General features: G+C 39.2%; 1 protein-coding gene across 3 annotated transcripts in view; it reads left to right on the plus strand.

Annotated features, from left to right (window-relative positions):
* The window catches only part of CDH13 (cadherin 13), a 1,315,977-nt gene that overhangs the window by 966,970 nt on the left and 327,291 nt on the right, over positions 1-21,716 (plus strand). For all 3 annotated transcript variants that reach the window (XM_016165971.2, XM_016165972.2, XM_016165970.2), the window contains one exon: positions 816-960. In XM_016165971.2, coding sequence (XP_016021457.2) covers positions 816-960 — 145 coding nt within the window. The remainder of the gene's footprint in view (positions 1-815; positions 961-21,716) is intronic.

Genomic DNA, 21,716 nt, shown 5'->3' on the forward strand with positions numbered 1-21,716 from the left:
GAAATACTCAACTACCTCCAGTGCAGGGACCACCACTGATACCAAGGAGAAGTGTTACTGTCACTGCTGAGTTAAATCAAGATTGAATTAGGCTCAGAAAATGAGAGCATAAGGTTCCTATGATTCACTGAAAATGCCATGACATAATCCCCTGTTTCCAAGACAGACAATAAAGCTATTTTTTTATGCTATTATTTTCTTCATCCTTAAGATCTGAAGATAGCTCTTTCTATATGGAAGTATTTCATGGAATTATGAAATCCCCCCATAAATTATAAGGGCCTGCTGGGCGGAAATCCTGAGGTCTCATTCAGGACCCAGCAAATGCCTTCCTTGCCTCCAGAAGGCTCTCTATACATACTTACTGACCTGAATTTCTTCTAAACATTACTATAAACACTTTCAGTTATTAATACACTCTGTTCACAAATGCTTAGTCAATTATTTTTATTAGCATAACATTCCTTTTAAGCATAATGATGTTGGAAAAACAAACAACATAAACACATTTTCTTAGCTATGGCTGATTGTGAGTGTTTGCTTTTTTTCTTTTTTTTTTTTTTGGACTTCCTTTGCAGATTAGATAAATTAAATGTAAATTTCCTAAGGGGGAACTTAACATGAATTGATCTTTGTCTTTTATTCTCTAATGTTTAGTTTCTGTCCTAGTCCCAGTGACTATTCACTGAGACCAAAGTTTGAATATTGCCAAGGTCTCATAAAATGGCTAGTGTAACCTATTTTCTCCAGAGAACATGATTTCCATTTTCATGACGAATTGTCATCTTTCTTTCCCAATCTCTTTGCTCCAATAGCTATTTGTGGAGACCACTGATGTCAATGGCAGAACTCTCGAGGGGCCAGTCCCCCTGGAAGTCATTGTGATTGATCAGAATGACAACAGACCAATATTTCAAGAAGGTCCCTACGTTGGCCATGTCATGGAAGGATCACCTACAGGTATGTTAAGTTGGCTTGTCATTAGCATAATGGCTTGAGAAGTGGCATACTCTGATCTTTGATGATTCTAGAGACTGTTTTACTGCCACTCCAACTTACCGTTGGTGTGCATCAATATTGACATATTATTAACCCTTGATAGAAGCAAGAGCTGGAAAGATGCAGCTCAGAACATGACTGCGGAGTTGCAAGCTAGGAAAATGTCGCCCCTATTTCTGAAGGCGATCCTTCTTAATGTATGTTGGACATCTTTCTTAATGTATGTTGGACATTCTGGAAATTTGTAGCTCACGAGGCTGGACTTTGCAGTGCAGTGGAACTACGAAGAAAATTAAGGTCCCTGCTGCAAGCTCCTCAGTAATTTCTTTTCATAACTGCCTTTTAATTTTGGAAAAGCAGGTAGGACTTTTTTTCCTCATTCCTTAGAAGATATGTACAGGAAACCTTTGTCTTCAGTCAAAGGGCCAAAAGTAAGACATTTTATTTCTCTCTCTGGAAATACTTGTACCTACTGTTATGGAAATGACTCAGAGTTGCTACAGAGCTCCTTTTATCTTTTTCCCAAGTTTAAGCTTTCTGCCAGGGAAGGTTTTACAATTTCAATATCCCTTTTCTGGCCCAACAGATAGTAATTAAAGCATTCTGTGACCAGCAGTAGGACTCACTCCTAAGTCTAACACTTGAGAAAGTGAAGAATAAAGTAGAAAAATCCCTACTATAAGCTGGAATTTTATTTTAAGCTTTAAAATGCATTCAAGTGAAAAAACACTATTTTAAGTGTATCGCTGTGGCTGTGTCGAGATTATGCCAAAACAAATAAGAGAGTCATTCAGTGGGCCAGATGGGAGATGGAACCCCAAAAACTGCTTCGGCTGGTTATTTTTCCCACATTGGCTGAATCGATGAGATGTATCAATAACATGTAAATACATGAGGTTCTGGTGGTGTTGTCTTGGCAACCTGCTTAGACTACCAGGTGAATAATTGTATGCAAGGTGCTAAAACCTCCCTTCAGCTTCAAGGAGCTGGGTATCTATACAGCTCATCAGATCCCCAGGGGCAGAAGACTCTCTCCTTTCTGAGATTTGAGTGTATTCTGTAAAAAGGAGAGGGGATTCTGTTTGTGTGCCAGAGGGCTTTTGGGGGAGCAAGCAGAGACAAAGGGGTGAGAATAGCCATGGAAAGATGGAGAGTGGGCAGGTGCAGGTGGGTCAGATCACTTCAAGGTAGAACTTCCAGCGGCACCTCTCAGTAGGCTGCTTTTGATAAAGAGAGACACTGATGAGAGAGACCTGGAATTTGGGTTTGGTGTTTACAGAAATCTTAATGATGGTAAAATGCAAGCCGATGTTCAGAACAAGTTAGGAGAACCAATGGGGAAAGCTATTAAAGAGGCTGGAGTTGGAGCAGAGCAGAAAAATGATTCTCGGTTTCCATCTGTGGTACCGGGCACTGTATGTGAGTGACTAGCATTCAAGATGAGCCAGAAAAGTGTTCTAAATGTAAATGACAAAGGTGACATTTGAGGCGGCTGTGAGCATGTGCATGTCTTTGTATATTATGTGTGTCTATGATTAGACGATGTCCAGTTTTCCTCCCACTTTGCCCTACCTTAAAGATTCAGAACAAATTTCAAATTTTATTGTTTTATATGCATGTCATATTTTCAAAGAAAAATGCAATCCTTTACATACATTGAATTTTTAAAAGTATAAAGCAAATCAGTTAGGGTGGAAGCATCTCTAGCAAAACATAAATCATCTCAAACTTCTATTTATGATTGGAATTATCCTACAAAAATACATAAAGGCTTGGATATCAGTATGGAATAGCTTATTCCAGCAATGTAGAATTTAGCCTGAATCATTTCTTTTTCAGCATCCTCTGGGGTTGACTAGGAATTGGAATGGGGTCAGTCAAATTTTGGGTTAAGAATGTGGAAATGTTGTGGAAAGCTTTTAGAGGAAAAATCACTTAGCGCCCTGTAGGAGAGCTCACACAAAATGACCCCTGAGGTATCCATGAGGACAGAAGGAATCGGAAAGGAGATGGCGTCCTCCTTTGCAATGCCCCTCCCCCCTTGTGAGTTACCGCAACAAACCGGACTGGTTGGAGGAATGGCCGCCTCTTCTATTTCTATAATGCCCTGTTTGTTTATAGCTCAGAGAATCCGATGTGTCATAGACATCGTACCAATCCGTTTTACAGAATGAGATGCTGACCCTGGAAAGAATTCAATGACTTTGTCCAGTTCACACAAATAATAGATGGGGGACAGTGTTTAGGACTCAACCTGCATTATCTCTCTCAAATCACACGCTCTTTCAACCGTCTCACAAACTTCATGGTGAAAACAGCCATTAAACTATTGTAGCATTTAATGAGCACTCACGTGTTCCCAGACCTTTATATACACTGCATTGTTTCTTCCGCTATACCATTCCCTATCCTGAGAAGTGGATACCATTTTTCCCATCATCCATAGAAGAAAACTGAACCCCAAAGAGGTCCAGGAGCATGCCCAACATCACAAGCTGGTGGATCAGCCAGAATCTGTGGTCATTTCTCTGGGTTCAAGGCACAGGCTCTTTCTCAAATGCCATGTTGCAGTTAATTACCTTCTCTTACATCCTTCACCATGGACCCTTTGCAGGACCAGCCGGGGGGAAATATTTATGCATTTCTAACAGACGAACTGACTTAGCTCCTGACAGAAAGTCAGCAACTCTTTGACCAAATATCCAGGCTCACTGAATCACTTTTAATATTGCTCAGTCTCTAGGGTTAAACAGTTAAACATTGGGGTCCTTGTCCTCACTTACATCATTTTCTTCTGAGTCCACATAACCAGGGCCAGCTTCATGGGCTGTGACCTGTATAGCTTCCCAGAGCCCAATGCTCCGAAGAACCCCATGGTTGGTATTACACTTTGTCATCGCCATCTTAAAATTATTAATAATTGTTGAGCAAGGGCCCAGCATTTTAATTTGGCCCCAAACCTTGCAAATCATGTAACTGGTGCTGCACATAGCATTGTGGCCGAGAGCTGGGTTCAATGCTCCACCCAGCTTTTTAAAAAGGTAAGATCTCAGGCAGGTTACTGAACCTTCTAGAAGCCTTAATCACATTGTGTCTAGATGAGGTGGGTATATAATAATGCCTACCCTAGAGAACCATATGCAAGGATTAAATGAGACAACATGCTTTACTCAGGGCTTAGAACATAATATATGTCCAGGAAATGCCAATGTGTTGTTAAAGCTGCAATTATTCTTATTATTCCAGCAACATACCCCTTAGGGAAGGGAAGGCAAAGGGACATGCAGTTTGCATGAAGGAACATTCATCTCCCAGCAGAGCAAGTATCATTTTCCTGTTCTAGTGTACCTGGATGCCATTGGCACCAATCTATAATGGAGGAAGGTCACCTATATTTATCTGTACGTGCAGACGGGAGACCTTTTCCAGCTGCTCAGCACTAAACTCCAAGGTAGTATTTTGGGGAATCATTACTGGATGAAGAAAAATCAACAGAAAATAATAGTCTTTGAACTTTGCACATTATGAGCTGTTCTTTTCGTGGAGTCATAAGGCATTGATTTATGGAACCCAAGACCAGACCCTGGCTGCTTCGTGGGGCCAGCCAGAGCTCTGTGTGAGTCTGATCTTTTCTGAATGCTTCAGGCATGCCAAGGCCTCATGAGTAGGGGACAGAGGACTAGAAAACTTGAAGTTCCTGGAAAGCACACATGCCGGGGCCCCACAGTGCTGGCTGGCACCAACTTCCCAGTGTTTTGCTACCGGTCGTTTTCTGGGCTCCTTGGAGAAAGGCTGACCATGAGAAATCGTGTGCAGGACATCTTCCGGAACAAACTCTGGGATGAGGTTTGAGGGCACCTGGTTTACCTGAGAGGTGCAGGATACCAGATGAAAAGTACAGGGAAGGGAAGCCGTCCAATCTGAAATGCCATATGACTCCAACCAGCAGAGTAGACAATTGTGACCTCTTGATGGGGGAAGGGGAAGCTCTAGGAAATAATGTAAAACACACATATTAGCGTTACCCCAGCCCAGGGGCCAGGGAGCTGGAATACCTATTCTCCACATCCATCACAGCCATCTCCAGAGGAACTTTACTTCTCTGGCACTTTCAACAAGCTTTGAAAATGGGCAAACCGGGTTTTGGCAGCTTAGGGGTAGACTTTCAACAAGGCGTAGGAGCTTGCTGGTAGATTGGCCTCAGCTGTGCCCTTCCCTCCATGCTTTCGGCCACCCTGAATGCCAGCAGGGGCGGCTGGGAAAATGACACAGAGAGATGTCAAGGGAAGGAGGTAATAAGAGGAATAGCTTAGTCTCAAACTTCATGACTGAAAAAGATGAATGTGATGTTAATCTTTCTCTTTAAATAGGGGTCAGGTCCTAGAGGTACATGTTCTGACTCATGAGAGAGACTAATTACTGAGATGTGTGCTGACGCTTCTTGAGGCCATTGAAGAGAAGCAGATAAGCGGCTAAATCCCCATCCTCTAACATCGAGAACCCAAGGACTCTTGCCCTCTCTTGCTTCCTCTCTTGCTCCCTTTGTTTTTATTTTTATTTTATTTTTCCGTCCAGTGGTGTTATTGAGCATCTACACTGTGCCAGCACTGTTCTAAGCTCCGAGGGTACAGCTGTCAACCTGCCAGATGCTGCTTATTCTCTCCTGGCAGGGAGACTGGCAACAAATCAATAAGAATTGAAATGTGATGAGTGCTACAAGGTACCCCCACAATATGCATGATTCAAGGAGGATGGAATCAGGCTCCCTGACAAGATGCTCTGAGGAGAGTGGAGGTCGTGACCTTTATTTTTCCTCTAGGATTCCCCATTCTTCAAGATTCATTTACTTTAATTTTTAAACAGATTACAATGCCAGACATAAGGGCAAACAGCCAATCAAGTGGCCTTTGGGACAAATGGCTGCCTCAGAGCTGTTTTGTTTAACAGTTGCTATTTTCCAAAACAGCCTTATCTAAATAGTTGATTGTGATATTTGATGGGTGGTATTTGAGACCTAGCACAGTGTAAATCCTTAGTTTGTTAGTATGACATAGAAGCAAAGTCCCTTTTATTGTTACTTTTTTGCTCCTTTACTTCTTGCAGCAACCACAATGTGGCTTTTTGGTTCATCAACTATCCAGTTTTCCTTCACTGATATTTTTAGACTTTTATATTGTAGTTTCTTCCATTCTCAACTATCCCAGCCAATCCCATGAACTTCTGGAATATTGGGCACATGGCTATTTTGAGTTCTTTATTCACCTTTCAGTCAGTTTTTTTTTTTTTTTTAAGTAAAAAAAGTGCTATAACCCTCAAATCACCATCCAGAGAAAACCAGCTCTTCCATTTTGGTGAGCAGAGTTCCAAGACTCCCTCCATGTGTCTCTACACACAAGGGTGCACATGCGTAGTTTTACAGAAGTGAAATTCTACTTTCTCTTCTGTGACTCACTTTCTTCATCTGCAGGATCCTATAGACATTTTCGTAAGTCAGTACATATCAAGCTACATCGCTGTTTGCTGGTGTCTGGATCCATTATCATCCAGTTAGCTGACCCCCTGTTGATTTAAGCTATCCTTAAAATCAATTCTTTAGGAGAGAACACAACTCTTGCTGCTTGCATGACAGTCTTTAGTATAAATATATAAAAGGAGTGTTGATGGGATAGTATAAGTGCTATGACATTTCATGTGTTTGGGGGTGATTCCTCTATTCAGAGGATTGTATTTGTACCTTGGCTAAGCTTATGCATAAAGATCAGCAGTCTTTGTTTTCACATACTAGTGGAATTTTTGTTTATTTCTTTTTCTGGATTATGTCCAATATCTCCAAGATTTTGTGGTCATTTTACTAACTGTATCTGTAGGTTGTAAACTGCTCTGCTCTAGAATCCTCCTTGGAGTCTGTGGTCAAGGAAGAAGATTGAAATCGTTTATCCTGCTCTCTCTCCTGGAGTCATTGCTAGAATCTGAGCTGAGGGAGCAGATATCATTAACATGCTGCAGTGTCATTCAGAGTGAATTAGGCAGCACTTGAATTACAGTACAAATCACTTCAGTGCCGTCGATCATAAAACATAATTTATGAAAGAGTGTTTAGTACAATCAGAGTCACCTTTCCAAAGGGAAAATTTCAGAAATAAAGTGTATCTCGTAAGTGTCGAGTTACCTGAACTTGGGTCACAAAACTGAATCTCCTCCAAGTTGCTCCTAGCTATGTCTGGGGTCCTCGGGTGACATCTTACAGGGGCTCCGAACCACGCCAATCAAAACCTTGTCATAGCCACTAGGTTTTTCCCTCCTTTATGCCCCAGCCCCTCCTGATGGACACCATTGCATATATCATGCCCACTTGTGCCGGTCCACTTGAGCCTTCAAGATACCACAGGGCTTAGTGAGAAAGGGGAGAATGCCTGGACCCTTTTATTCTGTTAAAAGGATACCCAGCCAGTAAAAGCATATACTTCATCTTTAATGCAGGTAACTGTGAAAACAGCTCTTCTCATTTTTATTCATTGTCCTCTCTCTACCTAAATTCATATATGAGTCTATGTGGTTGAAGACTAAATCAAGAGACAAATACCGTATTATTTCTCGAATTACTCTTTCATCATGAAGTCTTTGTTCCTGACCAGCCTATGTGTCAGGAACCATTTTCATGCTCATTTATGTCAGATCTTTGCATTCCAGGCCCTGTCGATAACCTGGTGAACTGGAAAGATGTGGCTTCTGTGCGTATGGAGATTACACCCTTGTGAAAACAAATGCTTGGTGGCCTTTCTCCACTTATTTGTTGGGTATATTTTAGACTCAAGCTCAAAGCTAGCCCTCCATTATTCTACATTTGGGAAAGAAAAGAATTTATGAAAACAAATATTTTAAAGTAAAATTTAAAAATCAAAATTAGTTAACTTAACTAATAATTAAAGGCAGAGGGAGGGTAAAGTAGCATTGGTAGCTTCAGAAACTTAGTGATCCATAACCTTTTGAAAGAATAAATGTGATGGGAGTTTCCAGCCAATATGGAAATCGAGTGACAGTTGAGCAGCTGCAAAATGAAAATGAAAAAGTCCTTGAGTTGTAATGGCACAAAATACAGCAGATGCTGATGCCATTGAAATTCACCCCTGATTCCTAAGGAACCAGACATTTTTACTGCTACAGATGAGTTAAATGGAGTGGCAGATTCACAGTGGCATTAAACAGTTATAATTTCTTACTTCAAATCAATTCCTGATGACCATTTCATTCAGCAAAATCATACAACAAACATTTATTGTACAGCTACTGTGAACCAGATAATGTTCTAGGTGCTGGAGACAGAGCAGTGACCAAGATCATTAAGGACTCTACTTATAAGATATTTGCATTTTACTGGAAGAGAAAGATCATCAACAATGCAATGAATAAACAAGATTACTTAAGTTCTTTGGATAAAATGGAACAAGGTGATGTGATACAAGGACAATAAGGTCAAGGAAGACCTCTCTAAAGGAGATGACATTTAAGCTGAGACCAGTGAGAATGAGAGCCAACCATGTCCGGGTATTGAGCAAGGATGAAGGATTAGAAAGTGTGAAGGTCTGAGGCAGGAACGACAGATGGAGGGACAGAGAAGAGGCCAGGGTGTTGGGAGAATGTCAGCAAGAAAAAACTACCAGGTGAGTTCAAGAAGACAGGCAAGCGCAAGATCATTTTGAAGAGAAGTAAACTATGGGCCATGGGCCAAATCTATGCAAATCTGTCTTTTTTTTTTTTTTAAATAAAGTTAATACAGTTTTAATGGAACATAGCCATGCCCGTTTAAACATCACTCATTATTGCTCATTTAAGCATTGGCTATGTTTTTTTTTCAGACCATCTTGTTAGAGTTGGGCACTTGGATAGTCGGGACAGAGATTATATGTCCCACAAAGCCAAAAATACATACTACTTAATTATATATGTCTATATATATTACTTAATAAATATATATATATTTTAAAATAGTCAAAGCACTTTTTAAAAGTATATATATTCTATACCTGGCCCTTTACAGAAAATGTCTGTAGACCCCTGAATTAGAGCTCCTTAAGTTTTTGTTACATTTTAAATGTAGTAGGAAGTCCTTGGGTAGTTTTAAGCGGGAGAGTGGTAAAGTCTGATTTTACTGTTAAAAGATGATTTGTGATACTCAGAATAGAACAGAAATAGGGCAACTGGGCCTATCTGAGCATTCCAGGCATGATAGGACTGTGGCCTGGACTGGGGTGGTAGCAGTGGAGGTGGAGAGAAGAGATCACATGGATTTTTTGTGGCAAGCCCATGATGAATGGGGGAATATTAATTATCGACTCATTTTATGGTATCAGATTATTGTAACTGATGCCATCTAAATAAAATTATGATAAAACTATAAACCTTAATAGGTTTATAAATTTTCATTAATTATGAACTAGATTTTTATCCTCAACATTCTTTCTAAGGCATAAGCTTAAGGCCAGGGGAACCTGATTGCCTTGTCTTCATCCTTGATTTTCAGCATTTAGCCAAGTTCCAGGTACACAGTAGTCACTCATTAAATTCCATTTAATGAACAAATGGCCCTAAATGGAAGAAAGTATGAATCACCACAAACTTCCCTTTTTATCTGATTTTTAAAATAAATGTTGTCTTTTTTGGCAATTTATTTATTTCTCCAACAAGTACCTCTGGAGCACCTATTCTATACCAGATATACTGCTGTTCAGTAAGGATGGTATGCAGAGGATGCTTGAAACAGACATGGACTCTGACTCCATAGAGTTTGCAGAGTAATGAGAAAGGCAGGTGATAAATGCACCCCGGTTGTCACTGCTTCACTGCTGTGCCGGAGAAAGGCAGGACTCCATTGGGAGCCCCTGGCGAGCACTGAGCGGGGGAGGTGACGCCTGTCCCCAGGAAGTGCAGCAGTGATAATCACCAATATACTTTTTCCAGTTCTGGACATTGGTCTAGGTTCTATACCTATCTTTTAATTAAAAGCTTACAATTCTTTTACAATTGAGGAAACAGAAATTCAGGGAGGTTAGGTTGCTTTCTCAAAGTCACACAGCTGGTGGGTGATAAAGCTGGAATTCAAATTCAGACTAACTCCTGTGCCCTTTCATTTCCTCTGCAACACTCACTGTCCTTTAACCATTTCACCCATGAAAATGTTAAGATCAACTCAAATCTGCCACCCCGAGTATACAGAGCATTTCCTTATATGCACGTGTATGAGTATGCGTGTGTATATATTCATGTGTGCATGTGTGTGTAGATGAAGGAGAGAGAGGGCAGAGGGGGGGAGAAAACACCACCAGGCCGCCGGCCTTCTTTAGTCGTTTCATTTTAGCTTAGCCTGTCAGGTAACTCTGTGAAGGCCGTGTTACTGGCAGTGGCCTTCTCAAATAGAGCCGGATTCTCCCCATCGCGGTAGTTGTGGGGAGATACTGAGGGAGAATTCTCAAAGATTCATAAAGTATTCTAGGCTATCAATCAAGACATCTACAAACGTCATTAGAAAAGATTTATAATCAACAAAGAGCTTGATAAACCAGCTTTTACTAAAGCACTGTTAGGCTGAGAATACCATTCCTTCTGAGGGCAGGTCTAGAGTAGCTGCTTCCATCCATCTGTACAAATACCTTTAAATCACTTTATCTTAATATATCTATAGAATACTAAAATACCGAGTAATTTATGTATAGAACCACCTCCCTTCTTAAGTAAATGGAAAAAAAAAATCAGTATTCTAATTTCAATGGGAAGAGGGCATATAAAATTTCTTTCAAGTGTATGTTCTATAAAATATAGGTCATCATTTGAGTTCTCCAGTATCAAAGAAAAAATTTTAATAGACTTACAGCTTTCTTGATTTAATTATGGCTGCATTAAAAAAAGAAGAAGAAAAAAAAAAACCCAAGCATAATACCCAGAGCTATTTTATTATTTAGAAGACCGAGTCTTTTCAAAGATTTTTCTAAAGTTTGGTTTGGAGAATTTTCAACGTTTTCTTGCTCTGGTTTTCTACTTTTGTTCAGTGAGTCATAGTTTTTAGCTGCCATGTTTGTGGTTAATAAGGGGCTGCTAACATGGACACCCTCCTTGTGCGGAGGACTGGGTATGCTCACATTTCTGTAGTTAGTCTCTGTATCCTTAGGAAAAGTCCCTTTCTAGAATGATGGGGGACCTCACAGGCATGTCCCCTTGGCCATCAATACCAAATTCAATGAGCTGCTTGCCATCCATTCCTGTGCTTCTCACTTCTTTAATTTCACCCTCTCTCCTGCTGAAGAGGTTCTGTTCTCATTGGCTCTCACCCAAGTCAGAAGCCAGGGTTAGAAGTGAGGACTTGAATAAAAACCTAGATATGTGAAACTAAGATAACCAGGCTCTTTCTGTGTGCGATGCACCATAACAATAGCTGGGTGGATTTCCGCTAGATTGTAAAAGTGTGTTTGACATGATTTAACTTAAAATGTTGATCTGTGCAACTAAAACAGATAACCCAAGAGACACGTGCTACTGCTGTCAAAGAAACATGTTATAGGAATTCAGACATCATAAAACATTGACTGAGCTGTGGATGATTTGTCTCCGCCCCCAGTGGTTTTTGTTACCACACTGGAGGAGAGGAAAGTGCAACCAGCATCTGGTGGGTAGAGGCCAGGGACGCTGCTAACCACTTTATAATACACAGGACAAACCCTACCACAAAGGATGATTTGGCTCAAAATTTCATCAGTTCCAAAATTAAGGAATCCTCCCCTAGATGAAGAAAATAAAGAGATTTGCTTATGAAGCCAGAATCTAAAGTCTGGAGGAGAGATGCTACAAAGTGTATGCATTGTCCAGTACCTCTTTGTGGTGAGCTCTTGGATGAGTGATGGCAAGAACCTGTTCCTCTAAGGATGGTGAATTAGTATGTAGCTAAAGTTAAAAGTGGGCATTGCATCAGTGGGAGCTGGTGCTTGGCCCTGTACTAAGGGATTCCTATTCGTTATCTCATTGACTCACCACAGGAATCCTAGGAGGTAGGTTCAATAATCATCTCCATGTTTCCAATGAGGACATTAACACTTAAAGAAGTGAGAAAACAATTTTTCCAGAACATACATCTTCCTCAATTTCCATGCTCCTCTCCTTCAGTAACAAACCCCAAGACACGACAGTGGCAGTGTGTCCAAATAAAAACAATATTGCCTAGCCTCCCTTGCAGCTAGATGAAGCCAGGTGATGAAGTACTGGCTATTGAGCTACAAGCAGGGTGTTATGTTAGATTTCTGGGATGAGTTGGGAGCCAGTCAGTTGGGAAGAGTTCTCTTTTGTCCTCCTGCTACCTATTTCTTATTGCTTCCTGGAATGAGGATATGATGGCTGGAATTCAAGAAGATACTGTGTTTTCTAAGGTAGCTTTGAGAATAGAAATCATAACATAGGAAAGTAGAACAAAATGAAACTGGACTCTGTTGCCTGTGTGTTGTCGTATTAGCTCTGTACTGCCTTTCTCCAGAATTACTTTACATAAGACAATAACGAACTGCTGTCTTCAGTCACCGTTACATTGGATTCTCTGTGTTTGTTGCCAAATCTAATAAAACTGACATATCTAGTGTTACTCAACCAGTAAGAATTATAACCCAGACAATGTGATTCCAAACCATGCTTTTAAACCAGTAGAATATGCTGCCTGAGACATTCAAACCCACTTACCCCTCAGTATGCATTTCATGCTACCGGTTTTTGTATGGTAATCAGAAAATCGAGCCTTTATTGGAACAAAAATGTTTTTTGTCTACTCCACTATCGTAGAGTTCTTTCCAGGAAGCATTCTGAGGTCTCTGTCATTAGACATTTTTAGTAGATTAAAAACATATTCAATGCCTTATGATGGAAACTTTCTTAGCACAGTGGTTTTGATTCCACCCTATCACAAAAATTTCAGATTGTACTCTAGCACTGCATATTTGAAAATACCCCAATACTGCACGTCATCCTGTGGCTGCCATTTGCGTCAATGCGCTGGCTTCATGTCCACATCCCAAAGACTAATGAAGGAGGGGAAAGGTACAGGAATGTTAAGAGGACTCGAGAAGGTTTTCAGAGAATATTAATTTTTATTCTTGCCCATGAGTCAACTGGAAATGCATCTTGAGGATGTCCCTGTCAGTTCATCAGGGAGATCAATGTGTTCTGAAAGGAGTACAGAGCAAAGGTTGACACCACCGGCTCCTGTGTCCAAAAGCCCTGGTTTTCAGTGACAGTTCCACTACTAAGTGAAAGACCTTGAACATGTTGTCTTACTACAAAATGAGAGTCACAATAATGCCCCTAAAGGGTAGCCATGAGGTTCGATGAGAAAATGGATATCAAGCTTTGAGCACCAGGCCTGACAAAATGCTACATTTGCCATGCATATTAGCAGCTACCAACTGTTTTCTTTTCAATGATAATAGATTCAAGAGGGTCATAGTGCCGTCACCTAGCATCTTGCAGAAGAGGGAAGAACTCTGCTAATCGGCAAAGCTGAATTCCCATCCTGGCTCCTTCTCTTACCAGCTCTGTGAATCCAAGTCCCCATTTCCTCATTTGAATTGATGATAGTCATGGTAGCAACATTTTGAATGAGTTTGAAATAGGCAAATTTGAAATGATGCAAATGGAAATATTAACAAAATCTCATTTGTGCATGAATTTAAAAAGTCTCTCGAATTTTAAGCATTTGTCAAGGATTACATAATTTCAAAATGGCTGGCAGGGTTCTCTCTTTCTCTCAATAGATAGGTAGATAGATAGATAGATAGATAGATAGATAGATAGATAGACAGACAGATCGATCGATCGATCTGCTTTAACGAAATATAATTCACATACCATAAAATTCACTGATTCACCCATTTAAACTATTCAGTGGTTTTTAGTATATTCACAGCATTGTGCAATCATTACCACAATCAATTTTAGAACATTTCTATCATCCCAAAGGAAATCCTGTAGCCATTAGAAGTCATTTCCCATTTCTTCCCCAAACTCCCTAACCCTCGGAAACCACAAATCTACTTTCCCCTTCTATACAGGTTCGTCTCTTCTGGACGTTTCATATAAAAGGAATCACATACTGTGTGTTGTGTTGTGACTGACATCTTTGACGTAGCGTAATGTTTTCAAGGTTCACCTCTTTTGTACGTAGCATAAATCAGTGCTTCATTCTTTTTTATTGCCAAAGACAGCGTTCTTTGAATAAATTTGTGCTCGCCACAGGTGATGCCATTTTAGCCAGTAAAGATGATTGCACACCATTCTTTGTCAAGCTTAGTCTTAAATTATGCACATTATAAATATTTGAGATATTCAGGAATATGTCTCTTACATAAAGTATACCTGTGCTCTACTTATCTTGCAGTTTTGATATAAGAATGAAATGAGATAGTATATGTAAGTTTTTGGTAGCAGGACCTGAGTTAGGCTGGCCCCTAGAGAAATGGTCCCTCCCTGTTTTGGTTTACTTGTTTGTTAAACAGCACATCTATTCGTCATCTGCTTTTGTGATTCCCTCACCCTAAGGAATCTCCATTAATAAAGTTTCAATTGATTAAGTGAAAGAATTACTATTAAGTGTCTTCTAAGGCATTTTCCCACCAGGTATGTCAAAAATGCCTTTGGGAAAAAAATCCAGTTTCCACTAAAATGTCAAATTTTTGGAAACCCATCAATGGTTCAAGTTAAATACTCCTTCATAAATTTCCTCCAAACCCATATATTTGTAAGGTGATCTGAAACCTTTACTTTTGTCAACCCGAAAACATACATTTCTATTATAGCAGTGGCACTGCTGGGCATATAAGCTTTAATGAAAGACAGCTTTTGAAAACAGCCATCCTATGGTCTTTTCTGACTTATTGCAGCAAGGTGTGTTACTGAAAGCCATTCAGCCGTTCTCCATCCTTAACCATCTCCCTTTGCCCTCTGCAATTAGGTGTCGTATCACACAGACATCGCTGCTCCTTCAACAAGCCGTCACAGCTTGCCTCATAGGTAGAGGACATCAGGATGGGTGCTTTCATATTTATTATTCCATTTGATCTCCCTAATGATGCTGAGTATCATTATCTCCATGTTTCAGGTGAAGAAACATTATTAGCTCAGAGAGGTTGGCACAGGTAATCAGAGGAGAAACTATGTGAGTCTGGATCTGTCAGACCTCAAACTTCATCTTCCTTCAAGGACACTGCATGTCCTCTCTCTCAGTGTGGGTTAATTACTTCTTAGTATTCCTGCTTGTCTTCCACAGTAAGACTTATTTACCAGTATTCAGTGGTCTCTAAGGGAAGCCTTTAGTGCTGTTCTTCAGCCAAGGCTGTGCATCTAAATAGAAATGTTTATTTTATTGCTTATAGAAGATACAACAGGCAAGCAACAAAAACTGCAGTGTGGTTTTAGCTGAGAGTTTTCAGACTAAGAATCTGCTTTAAGTCATGCCAGTCTGTGGGGAATTTTTTTTCTTATCGCATGAGACAGTCCAGCTGTGTGTGCTTGGTCCTAATTGCAACTTAAAAGGGTAAGGTCAAGCTACATTACAAAAGGGCAAATAGCACTAGAGGAAAAATTTCTGGAGTTAGAAAGACTGTAACCGAGGATCTAGAGATTAAATTCGGTTCTAGGTATTTTTGCTGTAAGCATTTTTGCTGTAAACATCCTTGCCGCATGCATTTTCACTACAAACATTTTTGCTGCAAACATTTTCACCACTTAACTCACTGTGTATAAGGCAATTTCATCATAAAAGATAAAATAACTGCTTGACAGTTTGGTTTACATTTGGCAGACTTAATGTATTTAAGCTAGCTGTCAGTTTGGTTTCATTTCTCTATTAATGAAGTCTTCACAGTATTCTCATTTTTATATTTTATTTATAAATCGTAACCTTCAAATAATGGTCTGTTCAGTCACATGGAGACCTGGTGGTTTTAAACTACTTGATGATGACAACTACATATATTGACCTGAGAGAAAATACAATAATAAAACTTACTGGAAGTATGAAGTAAGAGTGTAAAGCCAGATTACATGTTATACTAGAAAATGAAAAAATCAATTTTGCAAATCCTTCAGTGAGCATAGCCATCTCTTCCACCCATCAAAATCAACAGTTTATCAAACTATGGCAAATATAAAAGAGGTGGCTACTTATTCACAGCAGTCTTCCAGATCATTAATTATTGAGTCTTCACTTGGAAACTGATAGCCTCTTTTAGTGAAGGAAAAAATTGTAGTGACAAAAAAACGTGACACTGAGCAAGGAGACAAATTAACAAGCAAAACAACCCAGTTTTGCTAGAAAGAAAGACTTCAAAGGTAATCTATTTTCACTTTTTTTTGCAATAAAGTCTTTCAATTTTATTAATTTTTCATATTCCGTTATGTCATTTTTAATGTTCCCTTCTTAATTTTTCATTATTTTATCTTTTCCTGGGAAATTGCCTTACGGCCTATCAGTTGTACAGTGAAAATGTCTGTGGCAAAAATGTGGCAAAGATGCTTATGGCGAACATGCTTGCAGCAAAAATATAGAACAGGATTAAATTCATCTATTAAGGTATCAATCAGGAATGTTTTCTGCTACAGGTAACAAAACATCAGTTTAGGTGGTTTAACCATCTCTGTTGACTTGCATGGTATTCCCAGAAGCTGAAAGGTGGGTGACTGCTGCTTGTGCTTCAGTGATCTGACAGCATCTGTGAGTCTGACCTTTCTCTTGTGGCTGTAAGACTGTCACAGCTCTAAACATCACAGCTATATTTATGTTCAAGGAAGAATAAAAAGGGAAAAGGAGACAATGTGTATGCTTTTCATTAGGAAATATATATCTTATATATAAGGAATGTATGTATCATATATCATATATGTTATCTATCACATGTAACAAGTCATATATAATATATCGTATTCATATATCATATATTACATATCATATGTGACATATGGAATTGGCTCACATGATTATGGAGGCCGAGAGGTCCCAAGATCTGCAGTTGGCAAGTAGACCCCAGGAGAGCTGATGGCATAGTTCTGATCTAAAAGCCAGAAGGCTCAGAATCCAAGAAAAGCCAATGTTTCAGTTCAAGTCTGAAGGCAAAGAAAGACCAAAACCCAGCTCAAAGCAGTCAGGCAGAAGGAGTTTCCTGTTACTCAGCCTTTCTATTCTATGCAAGTCTTCAATTGATTGGGTGAGGCCCACCCACTTCGGGGAAGACAGTCTGCTTTACTCGGTCTACTAATTCAAATGTTAATCTCATCCAGAAACACTGAGGACAGTGAGAACAGTGTTTAACCGAATGTCTGGGAACCCCATGGCCCAGTGAAATTGACACACAAAATTAACTATCACCAGTTGGAGACAAAATGCTGGCCCCCATTATGTCCACCCCCTGGTCTCACTCCTGTGGTTATGTTCCTTTACATGACAAAAGAGACTTTGCCAATGCAATTAAGGTTATTAATCAGCTGACATCAAAATAGAAAGATTATCCTGGATTCTTCAGGTGGGTCCAAATAATCACACGAGTCCTTAAAAGTAGAAGAGTAAGGCTGGAGAGTAGTGAGAGATGTAGCAGAAGAGGAAAGTTAGTGAGATGAGGCAGAGGTTAGTTCACAGTTTCAAAGCCTGAGGACCCTACCGGTTTGGGCTTGAAGATGGAGTTGGGCCATATTGAAAGTATGAGAAGGAATTTTTTTTCCTCCAGACATCCTGCACAAGCTTGGAAAGGATTTTATCCCCTGAGCCTTCAGTAAGGAACACATCCCTGCTGACAGCTTGATTTCCTCCTGGCGAGACCCTAAGCAAAAAACCCAGATGAGCCCCGCTGTGCCCAGAATTCAGGCCCACAGTTAATGTGGGTATTCTTTTAAGCCGCTAAATTGATGGTAATTTGTTATGGCAAAAAATAGGAAACTAACACGGTATGTGCTTTTCATTCTCTTATGTGCCAGTTATGAGTGAAGTTGCTTTTCCCGAGAATGAACACCAAAATAGTCAACCACATAACAAAAATAAAGAGCAACACACAAACTCATATCCTGCTTAACAACTGTCAGTCAAAGATTCCATTTCAAATGAATTACTGACTTACGATTTTCAAGTATTCCCAGTACCGATATTGTTCTTAAATTAAAACAGCATCAGAAACAATTTTCAGGACATGTTTAGCAACACATCTTAATGAAGCTCCGGTAATTATGAATTCTTTTGATATGCATGTGATGCCACTAATTACAATGAACTCTCCTTTGAGGAGGTCATGCTGACTGCATTAGGAGCTGTACAAGCAAGTCCCGAGGCCCACTCTGCTTTTGGAAGTAACAGTACCACTTGCCACAGTTAACTTCACTTTCCTAGAGTTGACATCTTTCATAAGATGCTAGAATTTGAAGAGGAGACAACAGCAATGAAATATCATCCCTGCAGTTGGGGTAAACAGCTACCATTAATGAAATTCAACAAAACCAATTGAGTTAACAGCATAGCAGTCAGCGGTCTAAGGATTGTGCACCTTTTCAATGTTTCCCTAAATATCCTCCTGAAAAATTCACATGGAATCCATGTGTTGGAAGTAACCCTTCCTGATAGGCCCCTTAGCATAATTGCTTGGGAATATAACTCCTCCCAGCCTACCTTCCATTCCAGAATTCCTAGGATAACTGAATTGTGGAACAGAAAAGGTCACAGTATGACCCTCTTGAGAGTGCTCAATGCATAGGCATAACCAAAAAGACAAACAAATACACATATTACATGCAAGTTGTGTTACATGTGGCAACAGCATACTTAATCCTTACAACCGTCTTTCTTTTCTTCTTTTCTATATAACAGCTTTATCACAATATAATTCACATACTCTACAATTCACCTACGTAAAGTGTACAATTTAATGTTTTGTGGTATATTCATAAAGTTGCACAATCATTACCACAATCAATTTTAGAACATTGTCATTACCTCCCAAGAGAAACACTGTACCTGTTAGCATTCACTTCTCATTTCTCCCCAAACTCCCTCAGCCCTAGATAACCACTAATCTACTTTTTGTTCTATGGATTTACCTATTCTGGACATTTTATATAAATGAAATCATATAATATGTAGCCTTTTGTATCCGGCATCTCTCACTTAGCATAATGCTTTCAAAGTTCATCTATGTTGTAGCATTTATCAGTACTTTATTTTCTTGTTGCCAAATATTCCATTGCGTGGATTTTTATCTTATTTACATTTTATATTATTCTTGTTATATTTTATTTATCTATTTATAAGTCGGTGGGCATTGATTTATTACTAGTTTTGACAATTATGAATGATGCCGATATGAACATTTAAGTACAATTTCTTATATGGACATACGTTTTTATTTCTCTTGGGTTTATAACTAGGAATGAAATTGCTAGGCCATAAGGTAACTAAGGAAACTGCAAAACTGTTTGCCAAAGCGGCTGTACCGTTTTACATTTTTGGCAGTAGTGACTGAGGGTTCCAGTTTCTCAACTCTTAACCAGAACTTACTATCTGTCTTTAATCAGCCATTCTAATGTGTGTAAGGTGGTATCTCTGTGTGGGGTCGAGTCACATTTCTTTTTCAAAAGAGTTTTTGCTATTTGGGTCTTTTGTATGTCCATATGAATTTTAGAATCAACTCGTCAATTTGTGTAAAAAAAATAAAAAGGCAGCTGGGATATTGACAGGCATGTTGAATCTGTAGATCAATTTAAGGAGTATTGCCATCTTAACAATATTGAGCCTTCCAATCCATGCATACAGAACGTTTTTCCACTTATTGACGTCTTTAATTTCCTTCAACAGTGTCTTACAGTTTTCAATACCTAAGTCTTACATTTCTTTTGTTAAATTTTTTCCTAAATATTTTATTTTTTGATGCTATTATAAATAGAATCATTTTATTAATTTAATTTTTAGATTGTTTATTGTTATTTTACAGAAATGCACTTGATTCTTTTTTACTAAGATATAATTGACCTATAACATTGTGTAAGCTTAAGATGTACCAATGTGTTGATTTGATACATTTATATATTGTAATATGAGTATTACCATAGCAATAGCTAAACCTCTATCATGTCACATATTTATTATTTTTTCTTTTTGTGGTGAGGATATTTAAGATCTAGGCTCTCAGCAACTCTGAGGTATATAATATAGTACTGTTGTCTATAACCACTATGCTGTGCTTCTGCTCTCCGGAACTTACTCATCTTCTAGCTACAAGTTTGTACACTTTGACCACTACCTCCTCAGCTTCCCTCTCCCTCACCCTCCCCCCACCCCGTCCCCACCCCAGCTTTTGGTAGCCACCATTCTACTCTCTGTTTCTATGAATTCAGCTTTTTTGATTCCATATATAAGTATATTGATCATGTACCCTGCAAACTTGCTGAAAGTCCTCTTTTAACATAGATATTATTATGCTTATTTTATAGGTTCAGTGACTTGCACAATCCTCATACTATAGTTGCTTGAGCCCAGTGCTCACATTCTGTTTTTAACCCTTCATAATTCTACAAGTTATGTGTGTGAGATAAATATACAAATGGACACATTACATATTGATGTAGTATTGCCCCAAATCCTCATTCTATTTGGGTTTACCTTTTCTACATATAAATTAATTCGGGAAAGAATGTGATTGCTTGTTATAAGTCATGACTTAGGATATGTCTTTCATTTCTATCACTCAGCCATAACGGAATTGTTCACCATTAATCCAGGTTTTTCCTTAAACATTTGCAAATTGTCTTATTTCCTAATGACAGCGTATCTCCTCAGCAAAAGTGCCACCTGTATCTTCCTGAAACACCGTCTTCCATCATTCTTGATGCCAAAATATAGGTCCAGATCTGTCTCTCCCCTTTTAGAGTGATTAGAGTCTCTTTTAGTTTTGACACCTCTCCCATCCATCTGTAGACCCCTTCTCTACGGGCACATCCTGGCATCTACACCAACATCCTTTCTCTAGAAACAGTAGCCACTCCAAACAGTGAGCCTCACATGTGTACCTACCACACATGTGTGATGGCTTGTGAAACCAAAGTCCAGGTGAAACGATCTCAAGCAATGAGCTCTCTGTGGTTGATTTGTCTCTACACTCCCACCGGCTGCCGCTCTGCTGTTAGCCTTGCCCTCTGCTCTGAGAACACAGCTGAGCCTGTCTGGAATGATCTCTGCAAACTTGGATCTCTTCTGCTTGTATTGTATACCTCTACCTGTATCAAAGATGATTTTAGGTAGCATAGTGGTGAACTTTTATTATTGTAATAGCTATTTATTTTGATGCATAACTAAACAATACTAGTACATCATTCCCATGATTTAATTCATATTATTGCTTAGAACTAGGTTAAATTTTAAAGATTAACTTAAAGTATATTGAAAAATAAACAAATAGGGGTACTAGCAGTACTCATGCATGATAAGGTAGCCCCTAAATGACTGAAATATGGGAAACTTTTATGTAGTTAAAGAAGAAGAAATTTAAAGATGGCCAGACCTCAGAATGGGCAGTGCTCCAAAATTCTCTTCTGGATAACCCTGGGAAAGTTGGCGTCCTACAAAACTACATTACAGAAAGTCTATGAAGATTAGAGCTTATATATTTAAAGAACCAGGCACACCATCCAGGAAAAAAAATGCAGCAATTCAATTAATG

This window comes from Rousettus aegyptiacus, unplaced genomic scaffold (genome assembly GCF_014176215.1).
Source record: "Rousettus aegyptiacus isolate mRouAeg1 unplaced genomic scaffold, mRouAeg1.p scaffold_m13_p_14, whole genome shotgun sequence".
Lineage (NCBI taxonomy): Eukaryota > Metazoa > Chordata > Mammalia > Chiroptera > Pteropodidae > Rousettus > Rousettus aegyptiacus.